Source organism: Crocuta crocuta, unplaced genomic scaffold, assembly GCF_008692635.1.
Source record: "Crocuta crocuta isolate KB4526 unplaced genomic scaffold, BGI_CrCroc_1.0 scaffold45, whole genome shotgun sequence".
In the NCBI taxonomy this organism is placed as follows: Eukaryota; Metazoa; Chordata; class Mammalia; order Carnivora; family Hyaenidae; genus Crocuta; species Crocuta crocuta.
Genome location: NW_027530544.1, coordinates 4,470,262 through 4,483,635, shown reverse-complemented (window position 1 = coordinate 4,483,635; position 13,374 = coordinate 4,470,262). Strand labels below are relative to the sequence as shown.

General features: G+C 39.7%; 1 protein-coding gene across 5 annotated transcripts in view; it reads right to left on the bottom strand.

Annotated features, from left to right (window-relative positions):
- RUBCN (rubicon autophagy regulator) overlaps positions 1–13,374 on the bottom strand; it is a 60,479-nt gene that overhangs the window by 24,556 nt on the left and 22,549 nt on the right. For all 5 annotated transcript variants that reach the window (XM_077767659.1, XM_077767661.1, XM_077767660.1 and 2 more), the window contains exons 3-7: positions 6,224–6,310; positions 4,293–4,452; positions 3,567–3,673; positions 1,722–1,878; positions 556–1,089 (exon numbers count right to left, since the gene is read on the bottom strand). In XM_077767659.1, coding sequence (XP_077623785.1) covers positions 556–1,089; positions 1,722–1,878; positions 3,567–3,673; positions 4,293–4,452; positions 6,224–6,310 — 1,045 coding nt within the window. The remainder of the gene's footprint in view (positions 1–555; positions 1,090–1,721; positions 1,879–3,566; positions 3,674–4,292; positions 4,453–6,223; positions 6,311–13,374) is intronic.

The window sequence follows — 13,374 nt, the reverse complement described above, 5'->3', positions numbered from 1 at the left end:
GGAATCACAGAAAGGGGAGGAATTTAATGGGATTATTTTTAAATAATATATATTTTTTAATGTTTTATTTATTTTTTTAGAAAGAGACAGACAGTGTGAGCAGAGGAGGGTCAGAGAGAGAGGGAGACACAGAATCTGAAACAGGCTCCAGGCTCTGAGCTGGCAGTCAGCACAGAGCCCGACGTGGGGCTCAAACCCACAAACCGCGAGATCGTGACCTGAGCCGAAGTTGGACGCTTTGCCGACTGAGCCACCCAGGCACCCCTAATGGGATTATTTTTAAAGCTCATTAGTGTTTCTCTCTGCCAGAGAACTCAAACTGTGACACGCCACACTCTCCTCTGATGCTAAGGAACTGGTGTAAGAATCCAGGAAAACATTTACCAGCTAGCAACTGGTAAAAAGAAGAAACATATAAAAGAAGAAACATAAATATTCTCCCATATCTTGGGTATTCAGATAACATTATAAACTTCTGTCTTTCATTATAAGCAGGATACCGATCATGTCATCAGAAACAGAAGTCACTAACTTGGGGATGGTGACTATCATTACCTGGGGCTCCTCTGGAAGCAATGTTGGTGTCCGAATGGGAGCGAGTATGGCTCTTCTTTGTTCCACTGGAAACAGTGAACGTCTGCCCCTCTGAGAAGCTGGACCTGCGAAGGACGCCGGACAGCTGGCTCTGCCCACCTCCTTCCTGCTCGCCTAGGGAAGAAGCAGCAGAATCTGGCTTCTGCGAGCTGCTGGAGGAGAACAAGTTGGAACTGCTGCTCTCAGCATTGCTGCTGTGACTCTGACAGCTGGTGGTCCGGCCTCGGGGGTCCAGGTTGCCAATGGCCAAGTATTCAGGCCCCTCACTGGCATCACTTGGGGAATCATTCTGGCTGCTGACCCAGGATGCTTCTAGGGGGCTGGTCAGTGTGCTAGAGCTCATCTCATTTGGGGTTGAGGGGGAATCCCTGGCTAACGCAGAGGCTGGAAGCAGTGGGGCTTGGCAGGATTGATCCTGTGCTGGTGAGACGTGCTCTCTACTTTCTTGAGGTTTCCGAGGAGGGCCAGAGAGTGAAAAGGAAGTCGATCTTCTTTCTAGGACATAAAAAGGGAAGAAAAAGGTGAGCTGGAAATCTGTGGTACTTATGAAAGGCTTCTCTACAACTAAGGATGTAACTCCCTATCATTACTGGGTGCCCAGGACACATGGCATCATCTCAGAAAAGGTTCGTCATGTGAAGTAAACAAAACTTACTTAGAAGGGGATAAGCTAGGTAAGAGTATGCCCTCTTGATATGATATGGTAGCTTCACTGCTTATTGGTACACATTTCTGGTCTGTAAAATGAGCAATAATAGCAATACTGCATAGGGCTGTTTGAAGGATCAAATGAAATAATGTATAGAAATTGATTATAACAGAGCCTGGCACGTGGTAGGTGCTCAATAAGTGTTAGCTATTATTATTGAAATGCCTTCTTGGCAACTTGAATTAGAAATCCAGGGGAATCTAAAAACATCTCTTTCCTCTGTTACTTTAATGATTCTATTAAATTATCTTAGGGTGGTTGCCATATAACTTTTTAAGATGTTCATTATCAAGACATGAAATATGACAAACTGCATCAGCCAAGGCTCCATCTGTGCCTCTCCTGGGTGCACCCACAAAATCCTTTACTTGTTCCAGGACTGGACATACATGTCATGACTTCCCTTCCTCCCCCATACCTGAGCCGTGGCTGGGTACAGACTGGTAGAGGCTGGAGAAGGACCCGAAGTAGGAATGCTGAGCATGGCTGGTTGGAGGAGTGTACGTGGAACCAGGCAGAGCTGTCAGGCTCTGGCTCTTTGTCACCAGCAGTGGGCTCTCATGCTTTCTGGCAAACTACCAAAAAACAAAAAACAAAAAACCCAACCACATGTTGGAGCCCAGGACAGAGGTCCTCAGAGAAGGAACACTCGGCACAACAGTAACACTGGTAGAAGCTGACCTTTGGCAGCAGGCCTAAACTGCAGCCAAAGCCTGCAGATGCAGCATACCACTCTATTGCTCCAGTAGAGCATACAATTTTGAAAACCTCAAAGTCCTGCCATACACCATAGCTTCTGAAACTGGAATCCCAGGTGGGGTATCTGGAATGCTTTATTATTGAAGCAGCACAACAAAATTCTTAACACTATGAACACAGAGTCAGAAATCAGATCAGCGTTCAGATCCAGGCCCTACCACTTAACAAACTTTGAGCAAGTGACTTCTCTCCTCTGTCCCTCAGTTGGCCTCCTTTGTAAAGTGAGATTAATGCCTATCTAATAGAGCTGTGAGAACGAAATGAGATGGTGCATGTATGGTGCCTAGCACCAAGCCTGGTACTGGTGACTAAGAAAGTTAAAACCAAGAAGGTCACCTGGGTGGCTCAGTCGATTAAGTGTCCAACTCTTGATTATAGCTCTGGTAATGATCTCACGGTTTGTGGGTTCAAGTCCCTCATCAGGCTCTGTGCTGACAGTGTGGAGCCTGCTTGAGATTCTCTCTCTCTCCCTCTTTCTCTGCCTCTCTCCTGCTCATACGCACTTTCTCTCCCTCTCTCAAAATAAATAAACTTAAACTTTTCTTTAATGTTTCTTTATTTTTTGAGAGAGAGAGAGAGAGATAGAGCACGAGTGGGAAGAGGCAGAGAGAGATTAAAACACAGAATCGGAAGCAGGGTCCAGGCTCTGAGCTGTCAGCACAGAGCCCAATGAGAGGCTCAAACCCATCCACCATAAGATCATGACCTGAGCCGAAATCGGACGCTTAACTGACTAAGCCAACCAAGTGCCCCTCAAGATAAATAAATAAACTTAAAAAAAAATTTTTTTTAAAGAAATTTAAAACTAAGAGAGATAGGGAATCCCTCCCAAAAAGAAGCAGGGCCTATGATTCCATTCTAACTGAGGCACTGATATTAGTGATGGGGCAAGTAAATCAAAGGGTTAACAATAAGCAACATCAAGCAACAAAACTTTCTTCATACTTCAAGGCCGAAAATGATCCTGTATAACACCAAGTCATACTAGTTCTGACACTATAAATCCTACTTCTGATTCAAAATCGTTCTCTTCCCCCCAGCTTGTCAAGCCTGCCCTTCAGGAGGTGCTTACTCAGACTAAGGATTTTTTAAAAAGGGTTTTAAGAATAGACACCTCCCAGGGGGCCTGGGTGGCTCAGCCAGTTGAGTGTCTGACTTCAGCTCAGGTCATTATCTCACAGTTCGTGAGTTTGAGACCCTTGCTGACAGCTCAGAGCCTGGGGCCTGCTTCAGATTCTGTGTCTCCTTTTCTCTCTGCCCGTTCCCTCGTTCATGCTGTCTCTCTCTCTCTCTCAAAAATAAACATTTAGACACTTCCTTTCTTAGACTTAAGCTTAGACTTTTTACTTCAATAAATACTTAATAGTACCGCCCCTTCTTCTCGAAGTACTTTTTTCTTCTAATGAAAGCCTTCCAGTTCACAACTGCCTAAGCAAAGAAGCCATTTGCTATGGTCTGTACCATGATGAGGTCCAGGGGCCCAGTGATAACTTTGCCCACTTACCATAGATGCATCAATTTGAGCCAGGAGGCGGGGGTTGTTCTGTTCTACTGCTTCCAGGCACTGGAGCATAGCCGTGACGTGGGCGTTGCTTAGCAGGAAAGCAGTATCTGGGGAGAGAAGAGCGACTGCTGCGATGGAGCCCAACAGGGAGAACTTTAGCTTCCCTGTACAGCCTGGGAGGGGTTCAGGGAAGGGAGGAGATAAAGGGTAAAAAGGACCTGAGGAGAATCGTGCCACTATGGAGAGAGGAGGAATCAGGGACATAGCATAGGAGACAGCTAAGTCATTTGCAGTATAATAGAGAGGCTACAAAAAGACGCTTCAAGGTCATCAAAACCCAGATTTGAATCCTGGCTCTAGGTGACTTTGGACCTCCTCAGGCTCTGCTTCCTTGACTGGAAAACAGAGGTATTAATATCCAGGTCTCGGGGCTGTTAGGAAGACCAAATGTCTAAAAAGTATGTAACTGGCACACAGGAAACTCAGTAAGTGGGGGTTATTCTTATCGGTTTGTGTATATAGGAGTAAGGAAATACCTCAGCATACAGTTTGATTGTGTTTTATGTAGGAGGTGAGAGAGAAGACTGGATGTCTGTCTCTGATTAGAATCTCTATGGCACCAAGTGAAAGTATGGGGCTCTGGGGTGAAAGTCAGTCTGTAAAGGAAGAGAAAAGTGGAAGAGAGGAAGTATATGCAACAATCCTGGCAAAGTGACCTCCACCTACCTGTGTAGAATTTTCTGATATATTGTTTATCCCCAAGCAGAGGTCGCAGCTGGGCTGAGAGACAGTGGCACTGCAAGCTATGCTGCAGCCACAACTTTGCAACAGCATGCTCACTCACGCCCTCAGTGCTGCTCTGGCCATTCTCGTGCAAGTTGATGAACTGGGAGGCAAAGAGGCGTGAGTCAAAACATGCATCCTGGTAAAGACAGCAAGACTGAGGCCTAATGACCTGAGAATTAAATTGAGAAGGGGAAGTGGAGGCAATCAGAGGTATTTTCCCTCCAGCTAGTATATAGAGGTTACTGAGGGAGGAGCAGGAAGGAAGGGATTAGTGGTTCCGCTGCTGGACTGGGCCACTGCAGAGGGACTAAGCAGTTAAGACCTGATACGTAGCTCCAGGAGAGGACCAAGCTGCTACATCTGTCTCTTTATGTTCTAACTCCAAAGAGACATCTATTTTGGGGTACTCTGAGGAAGGATAAACTTGACCTCTTGGCTTCTCTCACAGAGTCCTCCATTTCAGGTGGCCTCTAGAAAATAATGCAATAAAAACCTGGGGGAAAGGATCTGGGAAGACACCGCCTAAGATTCTCCACCAAAGAGAAGCCATCTGAGCATCTTTCTAGCTGCAGTCACAGCATTCTCTATTTGGAACCTCCTTCTACTTGGCTGTTTTTAAAAGCAAGGTCTGGGGCGCTTGGGTGGCACAGTCGGTTAAGTGTCCAACTTTGGCTCAGGTCACAATCTCATAGTTTGTGAGTTCGAGCCCTGCATCATACTCTGTGTTGACAGCTCAGAGCCTGGAGCCTGCTTCGGATTCTGTGTCTTCCTCTCTCTGCCTCTCCCCTGCTTGTGCTCTCTCTTCTCCCTCTCAAAAATAAATAAAAATATTAAATAATAATGATAATAATAAATAAATAAAGCAAGGCCTCAAAACCCAGGTTCAGTGCAAAACATATATGAATGGCAATTTCAGGCCGTTTCAAAGAAGAAATGACTACGGCAATATATTTTAGAAAAGGAAGTTAGCTGAGGTGATGGGGAGTGGTGGTAAGAAAAGTATAATGAGAAGGACAAAGAAAATCCACATAAGAAAAACCACTGGGCTCTAGCTTTTCTCACAAAAAGGGCCAGTCTGACATCTTGTAATTTGGTTCCCTGATCATTTAAAAACAAGTTACTTTGCCTGACATCATGAACCTGCAGTGGGTAGATATCATGAAATAAGACTGCCAGGCATTAACAGATATTGAAGATGGGTGATAGATATTTCAGGGTTCGTTACACTCTTCTCATTAATTTCGTATATATTTGAGATTTTCCATAATGAAGAGTTAAATAAATAGATACATACATTTGGCAGTGACTGATCTGGAACTAGCTGTGTAACTCTGGCCAAAAAACTAACCTCCACAAGCTGTTTGCCTACTTGGAAATGAAGGGTACATGAGCTAAGAGGTCAGGAAAATAAAGTCCTACAATGGGTAGCTAAAGATGTTAGGAATACGTTTGGCTCCATTTGACACTGGCCTACAGAAATCTCCATTTCTTTCCAACTGGTGGCTCCTCTTCTCCTCACATAGTATCAGCATCTCAGTGTTGCTTCCCCAACTGCTTTGGGGCATCTCTTGCCATCTTCCTAGGATTCTGAACAGCTTCATTCTTGTCCTAACATGCAGATCTTTTGAAGATAACAAAACTTTTTCACCTCTTCCCCAGAGGACAGAAAGAGGCCTGGAGCAATGGATTTGTAAGGTTTATTTTTTTTAAAGCAAATAATCCTCCCCTCAAGCTCCCCAGATTAGTTTTACAGGCATAATTTCCTTTCCTCAGTTAATAGGAAATTTAACACACAAAATCTTTGTAGCCTAGGAGACTCTTCAGGCAGAACATCAAACAACAGAGCCCTGCAGTTACTTTTCACTTCTTACCTTCTCCACATGAAGGGCTGAGTGCGGACTGAGCCAGCGGATGTCCTTCACAAATTGCCAGTAATCAGTCTGGCGGCAACACACCTGCTGTGGGAACACAGAAGGTGAAGAAATCACTACCACTTTAGACCAAATCCAGTTCTAGTGTTGACATTCAAAGAGAGGGCGAGGGGGAGAGCATAAGCTTCCCTTGCCTCAACAAAGGTTCTTAGCAGCAATCAAAAGCATATATACTCACGTTCACCCTTTTTATTTGTTAAAAACTGTTTTTGTTCTTTTGAACTGGTAATGCATGCATATGATATAGAAAGTTACACAACGAAAATAATCTGACTTCTCCCTTGACTCTCCACCACCGAAGCCCTAGAAGGTAAATCTTAAAATTGGTGAAGAGTTATTCGTTAAAAGTCAGAGACAGATGTCTTCAGTTCTTACCGCAAAATCAGGTAAGGGAAGACCTGCTTTCCCCTCGCTGCCCAGGTCAGAGAGTCAAAGAAATGAGCAATTCTAGATAAAACAGTCTCACACTGGAGGAGGCCTGAACATGATAGCAAAAAGTTTATGCTAAGAAAATCTAACTCTTATTTTTTGGGAATCCTTTCTGAGATGACTAGGCAACAGGTTAAAACTTAAATCTAAATAATTTAGAGTTACAAAACTAGCACAAGCATTAAGAAACAGACCAACCAATGGAACAAAATAAACAGCCTAGAAAGCCTAGAAAGAGTCTTAAATCAGAACTTAATATATGACTCAAGAATCATCTCAAATGTCAGTGGCTTTCTCACCTAGACTGGGAAGGTAAAAGCTAGAATTAGAAGTATCAGATGTATAGGCTTTTTTGCTAACTAGAATCATGGAGACCTTTAATATTCTGGCAGCAGTGTGGCAGTGTTTCTGATCTTTGCTCTGTGGCTTAGTGGACACTGAGTGGCCAGGTTGGGCAGCAGTGGCATATCAACTCCAACACATCTGCTGGTTATGTCATACCTATGTGAATAGCACCTATACTTCATTTCCTTTTTTTAGGCAAAATTCTAGATTAATTCAGAAATAAAATTGGAGACAACTCTTTAGATCCCATGGACATTACAAAGGAATACTACAAACAACTCTATGCTCACTAACATGATAACCTAGATGAAATGGATCAATTCCTTGAAAGGCATGATCTGCCAAATCTCACCAAGAATAGATAATATGAATAGGCCTATATCTACTAAAATAAATAAATAAATGGAATCAACAATTAATAACCTTCCAAAACCAAGAGCACTAGGCCTAGATGGGTTCACTGGTGAATTCTACTAACCATTTAATTATAACAATTCCTTATAATTATATAAGAATGTATATATAACTTATATTTATAAATACTATAAGAAGACAGGAGCAGAAGAAAATACGTCCCCAAATCATTCTATAAGGCCAGCATTATACTAATTCCAAAACCAGAAAAAAAATCACAAGAAAACTATGATCAATACCTCCCATGAACATAGATGCGAATGTCCTCAACAAAATATTAGCATACTGAATCCAACACTGTATAGAAAGAATTATACACTATGACCAAGTAGGATTTACCCCAGGTGTGCAAGGCTGGTTTAACATTTCAAAATCAAGACTGGAATCCATCACATCAACAGCCAAATTTATCACATTAATAGATACAGAAAAAACATCTGACAAAGTCCAACACTCATTCATAATAAAACTTTCAGTAAACTATGATAGAAGGGAACTTCCTCAAATTAATAGAGAGTATCTACAAAAACCTACAAGTATCATCATATTAATGGTGAGAAGCTCAAAGCCTTCTCACTAAGATCAGGAACAAAGGATGTCCCTTTTCCCCACTACTTTTTGATATCTTATTAAAGTCCTAGCTAATGCAATAAGAAAAAAAAAGGAAATAAAAGTATACAGATTAGGAAAGAAGAAATAAAATGGTTTTTGTTCAAGATAACATGATCATCTAAGTAGAAAATTCTAAAGAATCAACAAAAAAAGTTCCTAGAACAAGTAGGTAATTATAGCAAGGTGATACTACAAGGCTAATATCAAAAGTCAACCACCTTCCTATATATCAGCAATGAACAAGTGGAATTTGAAATTAAAAACACATTACCATTTACTCCCCAAAGTGAACTACTCCCCAAAGTGAACTACTCAGAAATAAATTTAATTGAATATGTACAAGGTCCATATGAGGAAAACCCCAAAACACTGATGAAATATAGCAAAGAAGTAAATAAATACAGATATAATCCATGCTAATGGATAGTAAGACTCAATACTGTCAAATGTCAGTTCCTTCCAACTAAAGCAATGCAATCCAATAAAAATTCCAGCAAGTCATTTTGTGGATATCAACAGACTAATTCTAAAGTTTATATGAAGGGGGCATCTGGGTGGCTCAGTCCGTTAAACCTCCAACTCTGATTTCAGCTCTGGTTGTGATTTCACAAACCATGAGATCAAGCCCCATGTAGGGCCCTGCACCAACAATGCAGAGCCTGCTTGGGATTCTCTCCTTCTCTCTCTGCCCCTTCCCTGCTTGCGTTCTTTTTCGCTCTCAAAATAAATACATAAACATTACAAAAATAATAATAATAAAGTTTATATGGAGAAGCAGAAGACCTAGAATAGCTAAAACAATTTTGAAAGACAAGAGCGAAGTTTTTCTTCAAAAATGACTGACACTACTTGACTTCAAGGCTTACAATAAAGGCACAGTAGTGGAGTATTGGCCAACAACAACAAAAAAAGACAGATCAGTGAAACAGAACAGAGAGTTCAGAGACAGATGCTCATAAATAGAATAAACTAATCTTTGACAAGGGAGCAAAGGCAATACAATGGAGCAATGACAGTCTTTTCAACATGGTGCTCAAACACCAGACATTCACGTTAAAAAAAAAAAAAAAAGAATCTAGACCCAGACCTTATACCTGTCACAATACTTAAGTCAAAATGAGTCATAAGTCTAAATGTAAAATGCAAAACTGTTAAGTCTCCTAGAAGGTAACACAGGAGAAAACCTAGAAGACCTTGGGTATGGTGATGACTTTTTGATACAAAAACGAAAAGCATGATCCATGAAACAAAAAACTGATATGCTGCACTTCATTAAAATTAAAAACTTCTGCTCTATGACCAATAATGTCAAGAGAATGAGAAGAGAGACCACAAACTGGAAGAAAATATTTACAAAGACATATCTGATAAAGAAATGTTATCCGGGGTGCCTGGGTGGCTTAGTTGGTTAAGTGTCCGACTTTGGCTCAGGTCATGATCTCAGTTCGTGAGTTCAAGCCCCATGATGTGCTCTGTGCTGACAGCTCAGTGCCTGAAGTCTGCTTTGGATTCTGTGCCTCCCTCTCTCTCTGCCCCTCCCCCATTTGTACTCTGTCTCTCTCAGTCTCTCTCAAAAATAAACATTAAAAAAATTAAAAAAAAAAAAAAAGAAATGTCATCCAAAATATATGAAGAACTCTTAAGACACAACTATAAGAAAACAATCAGGGGCACCTGGGTGGCTCAGTCAGTTAAGTGTCTGACTTCAGCCTATGTCATGATCTCAGTGTTCCTGAGTTTGAGTCCCACATTGGGCTCTGTGCTGACAGCTTAGAGCCTGGCGCCTGTTTCAGATTCTCATTCTCTCTCTCTCTCTCTCTCTCTCTCTCTCCCCCCCTCCCCGTCCTTCCCCGACTTGCACTCTGTGTCTCTCAAAAATAAACATTAAAAAAATTAAAAAAATAAAAAGAAAACAATCTGNCCTCCCCCATTTGTACTCTGTCTCTCTCAGTCTCTCTCAAAAATAAACATTAAAAAAATTAAAAAAAAAAAAAGAAATGTCATCCAAAATATATGAAGAACTCTTAAGACACAACTATAAGAAAACAATCAGGGGCACCTGGGTGGCTCAGTCAGTTAAGTGTCTGACTTCAGCCTATGTCATGATCTCAGTGTTCCTGAGTTTGAGTCCCACATTGGGCTCTGTGCTGACAGCTTAGAGCCTGGCGCCTGTTTCAGATTCTCATTCTCTCTCTCTCTCTCTCTCTCTCTCTCTCCCCCCCTCCCCGTCCTTCCCCGACTTGCACTCTGTGTCTCTCAAAAATAAACATTAAAAAAATTAAAAAAATAAAAAGAAAACAATCTGATTTAAAAATGGGCCAAAGACCTTAAGAGACACCTCACCAAAGAAGATATACAGAGGACAAATAAGCACATGAAAAGACATGCCACATTATATGTCATTAGGAAGAGTGGTAAATTAAAACATTACACCACTATACACCTATATTAGAACAGCCCAAATCCAGAACAATGCCAACATTAAATGCATTAAATGGTGAGGATATGGAGCAAAAGGAACTCTCATTTACTGCTGGTGACAATGCAAAAACGATACAACTACTTTGGAAGACAGTTTGGTAGTTTCTTACAAAACTAAACGTATTCTTACCATATGATCCAGCAATCACACTACTTGGTATTTACCCAGAGGAGCTGAAAATTTATGCCCACACAAAAACTTGATGTCNTAAGAAAACAATCAGGGGCACCTGGGTGGCTCAGTCAGTTAAGTGTCTGACTTCAGCCTATGTCATGATCTCAGTGTTCCTGAGTTTGAGTCCCACATTGGGCTCTGTGCTGACAGCTTAGAGCCTGGCGCCTGTTTCAGATTCTCATTCTCTCTCTCTCTCTCTCTCTCTCTCTCTCCCCCCCTCCCCGTCCTTCCCCGACTTGCACTCTGTGTCTCTCAAAAATAAACATTAAAAAAATTAAAAAAATAAAAAGAAAACAATCTGATTTAAAAATGGGCCAAAGACCTTAAGAGACACCTCACCAAAGAAGATATACAGAGGACAAATAAGCACATGAAAAGACATGCCACATTATATGTCATTAGGAAGAGTGGTAAATTAAAACATTACACCACTATACACCTATATTAGAACAGCCCAAATCCAGAACAATGCCAACATTAAATGCATTAAATGGTGAGGATATGGAGCAAAAGGAACTCTCATTTACTGCTGGTGACAATGCAAAAACGATACAACTACTTTGGAAGACAGTTTGGTAGTTTCTTACAAAACTAAACGTATTCTTACCATATGATCCAGCAATCACACTACTTGGTATTTACCCAGAGGAGCTGAAAATTTATGCCCACACAAAAACTTGATGTCAAGTTATACAGAGGCAAGACAACTTTCAAAATTAAAAGGAAAAAAGCCCTAAAAATGCAGAAAGTTTTATACTCATATTACAGAATCTTTAAATTGCTAGTCCAGTAGAAGAAATTAAAACTGGAAGCCCTGTTTCATGTATTATGAGTACAATTTATTCAGAAAGATGATACAAAACTCCATCAATGGATCCACACTCCCAGAAAAAGTTTTGGCCCTATATCCAAAGACTGTTAAATAAATATAAATTTAGGTGTTTTAAAATAAAGTGTTTGAGTGGCTCTTTAATTGCCCTCATTTAATTAATCAGCTTATGATCCAGATGACATTGTATAAGAAGGCTTTTCCTGTCCTTATTCAAAAATTGATGTAGTGGTTAAGGGGTAAACAAAATGACAAATGATGAGCCCTGGGTGTTCTATGTAAGCGATGAACCACAGGAATCTACCCCCAAAACCAAGAGCACGCTTTAGACACTGTATGTTAGCCAATTTGACAATAAATTATATATTAAATAAAAATAATAATAAACAAAATGACAAATATTTGAATATTGGGGGAAGTCATCAACGAAACACACATTATTCTTATCATAATGAAAAAGCACAATAATTAAAACAGCAGTGATGCACACAGAGAACAGACCATAATAAATAATCAGAAATAGATCTGTGTGCCAAGAGGATTAAATATATTAAAAGTAAATTACAAATGAAATGGTTTAAATGTAAAAAATTAATCCATTAATAGAAGAAACCATCAAGAAACATTTTTTATAATGGTACAGGGGGCTCCTTTCAGAGCCCAGAAGCCCTAAGAGAAATGATTAATCTGACTTACTAAAGATCAGATCTTTCTGTATAGTAAGAAGCCACCATATGAAATGGCAAAAGACAAACTAGGAAAAAATATTTGTAACTCACATTATAGACAAACGATTAATTCTATTAATAAAGAACTACAAATCCAAAGGAAAGGAATCTAAGGAAAATAGGAGGGGAATAGGAAGAGTTCATAGAAAAATAATGGGTCTTATAAGCATTTTTCATAATAAAAGGAATGTAACTTTTTATCTGTCATACTGGAGATAGTTTACAGTTTAATAATACCCTATATTGGCATGGATATGGAGAAATACATACTCTTCTACATCGTTGGTGACATAACTTCTTGGAGAACAATTTAGCAATGCCTATCAAAATTGAAATGCACATACCCTTTAGCCTAAAATTTCTGCTTCTAGGAATATCTTATGTAAAGGGCAAAATGACCTATACACAAGGTTATTTGCTATAGCACTGTTATTAACTGCAAATAATTGGAAGTAATCTAAAAGTCCATTACCAGGGGACTGGTTAAATAAATTATAGTACATACGTTAAAGGAATATTATAAAATGACAACTGTACAAAAGAAAAAGCACTTTATGTAACGACTTGGAATGAATTACAAGACCTATCAAGGAAAAAACCAAGATGCAGGATAGTAATTATAGCCTTCTTTTATTTGTGTGAAAAATCAGGAGGTGTAGCAAAGAAAATTATTCATATTTTTTTCATAAACATAAAATTCTTTGGAAAGAAACTAGTAAACAGTAGTTAAAGGACTGAAAGGAAATAAGATGTTTCACTGAATACAGTTTTATGCTTTTTGTGTTTTTAAGCATGTAAATATATTATTTTAAAAATTAAATATTTTAAAGCCAGTTATGGAATGACATATATAGTATGATCTTAATATTATAAAAGACACATAAATGCATAGAAAAAATAAGATCTACCAAAATGTTAAAAGAGTGGTTGTTGTCAGTTGGTATTGAGGTTGATGTTCACTTTCTTCAAATTCTTTTTTGGTATTTTCCAAATTTTCAACAAATAAAAAACATATATTACTTATATATTCAGAAAAGAAAAATACACAGAAGTCTTTTCTGTAATTATTGTTATTTTT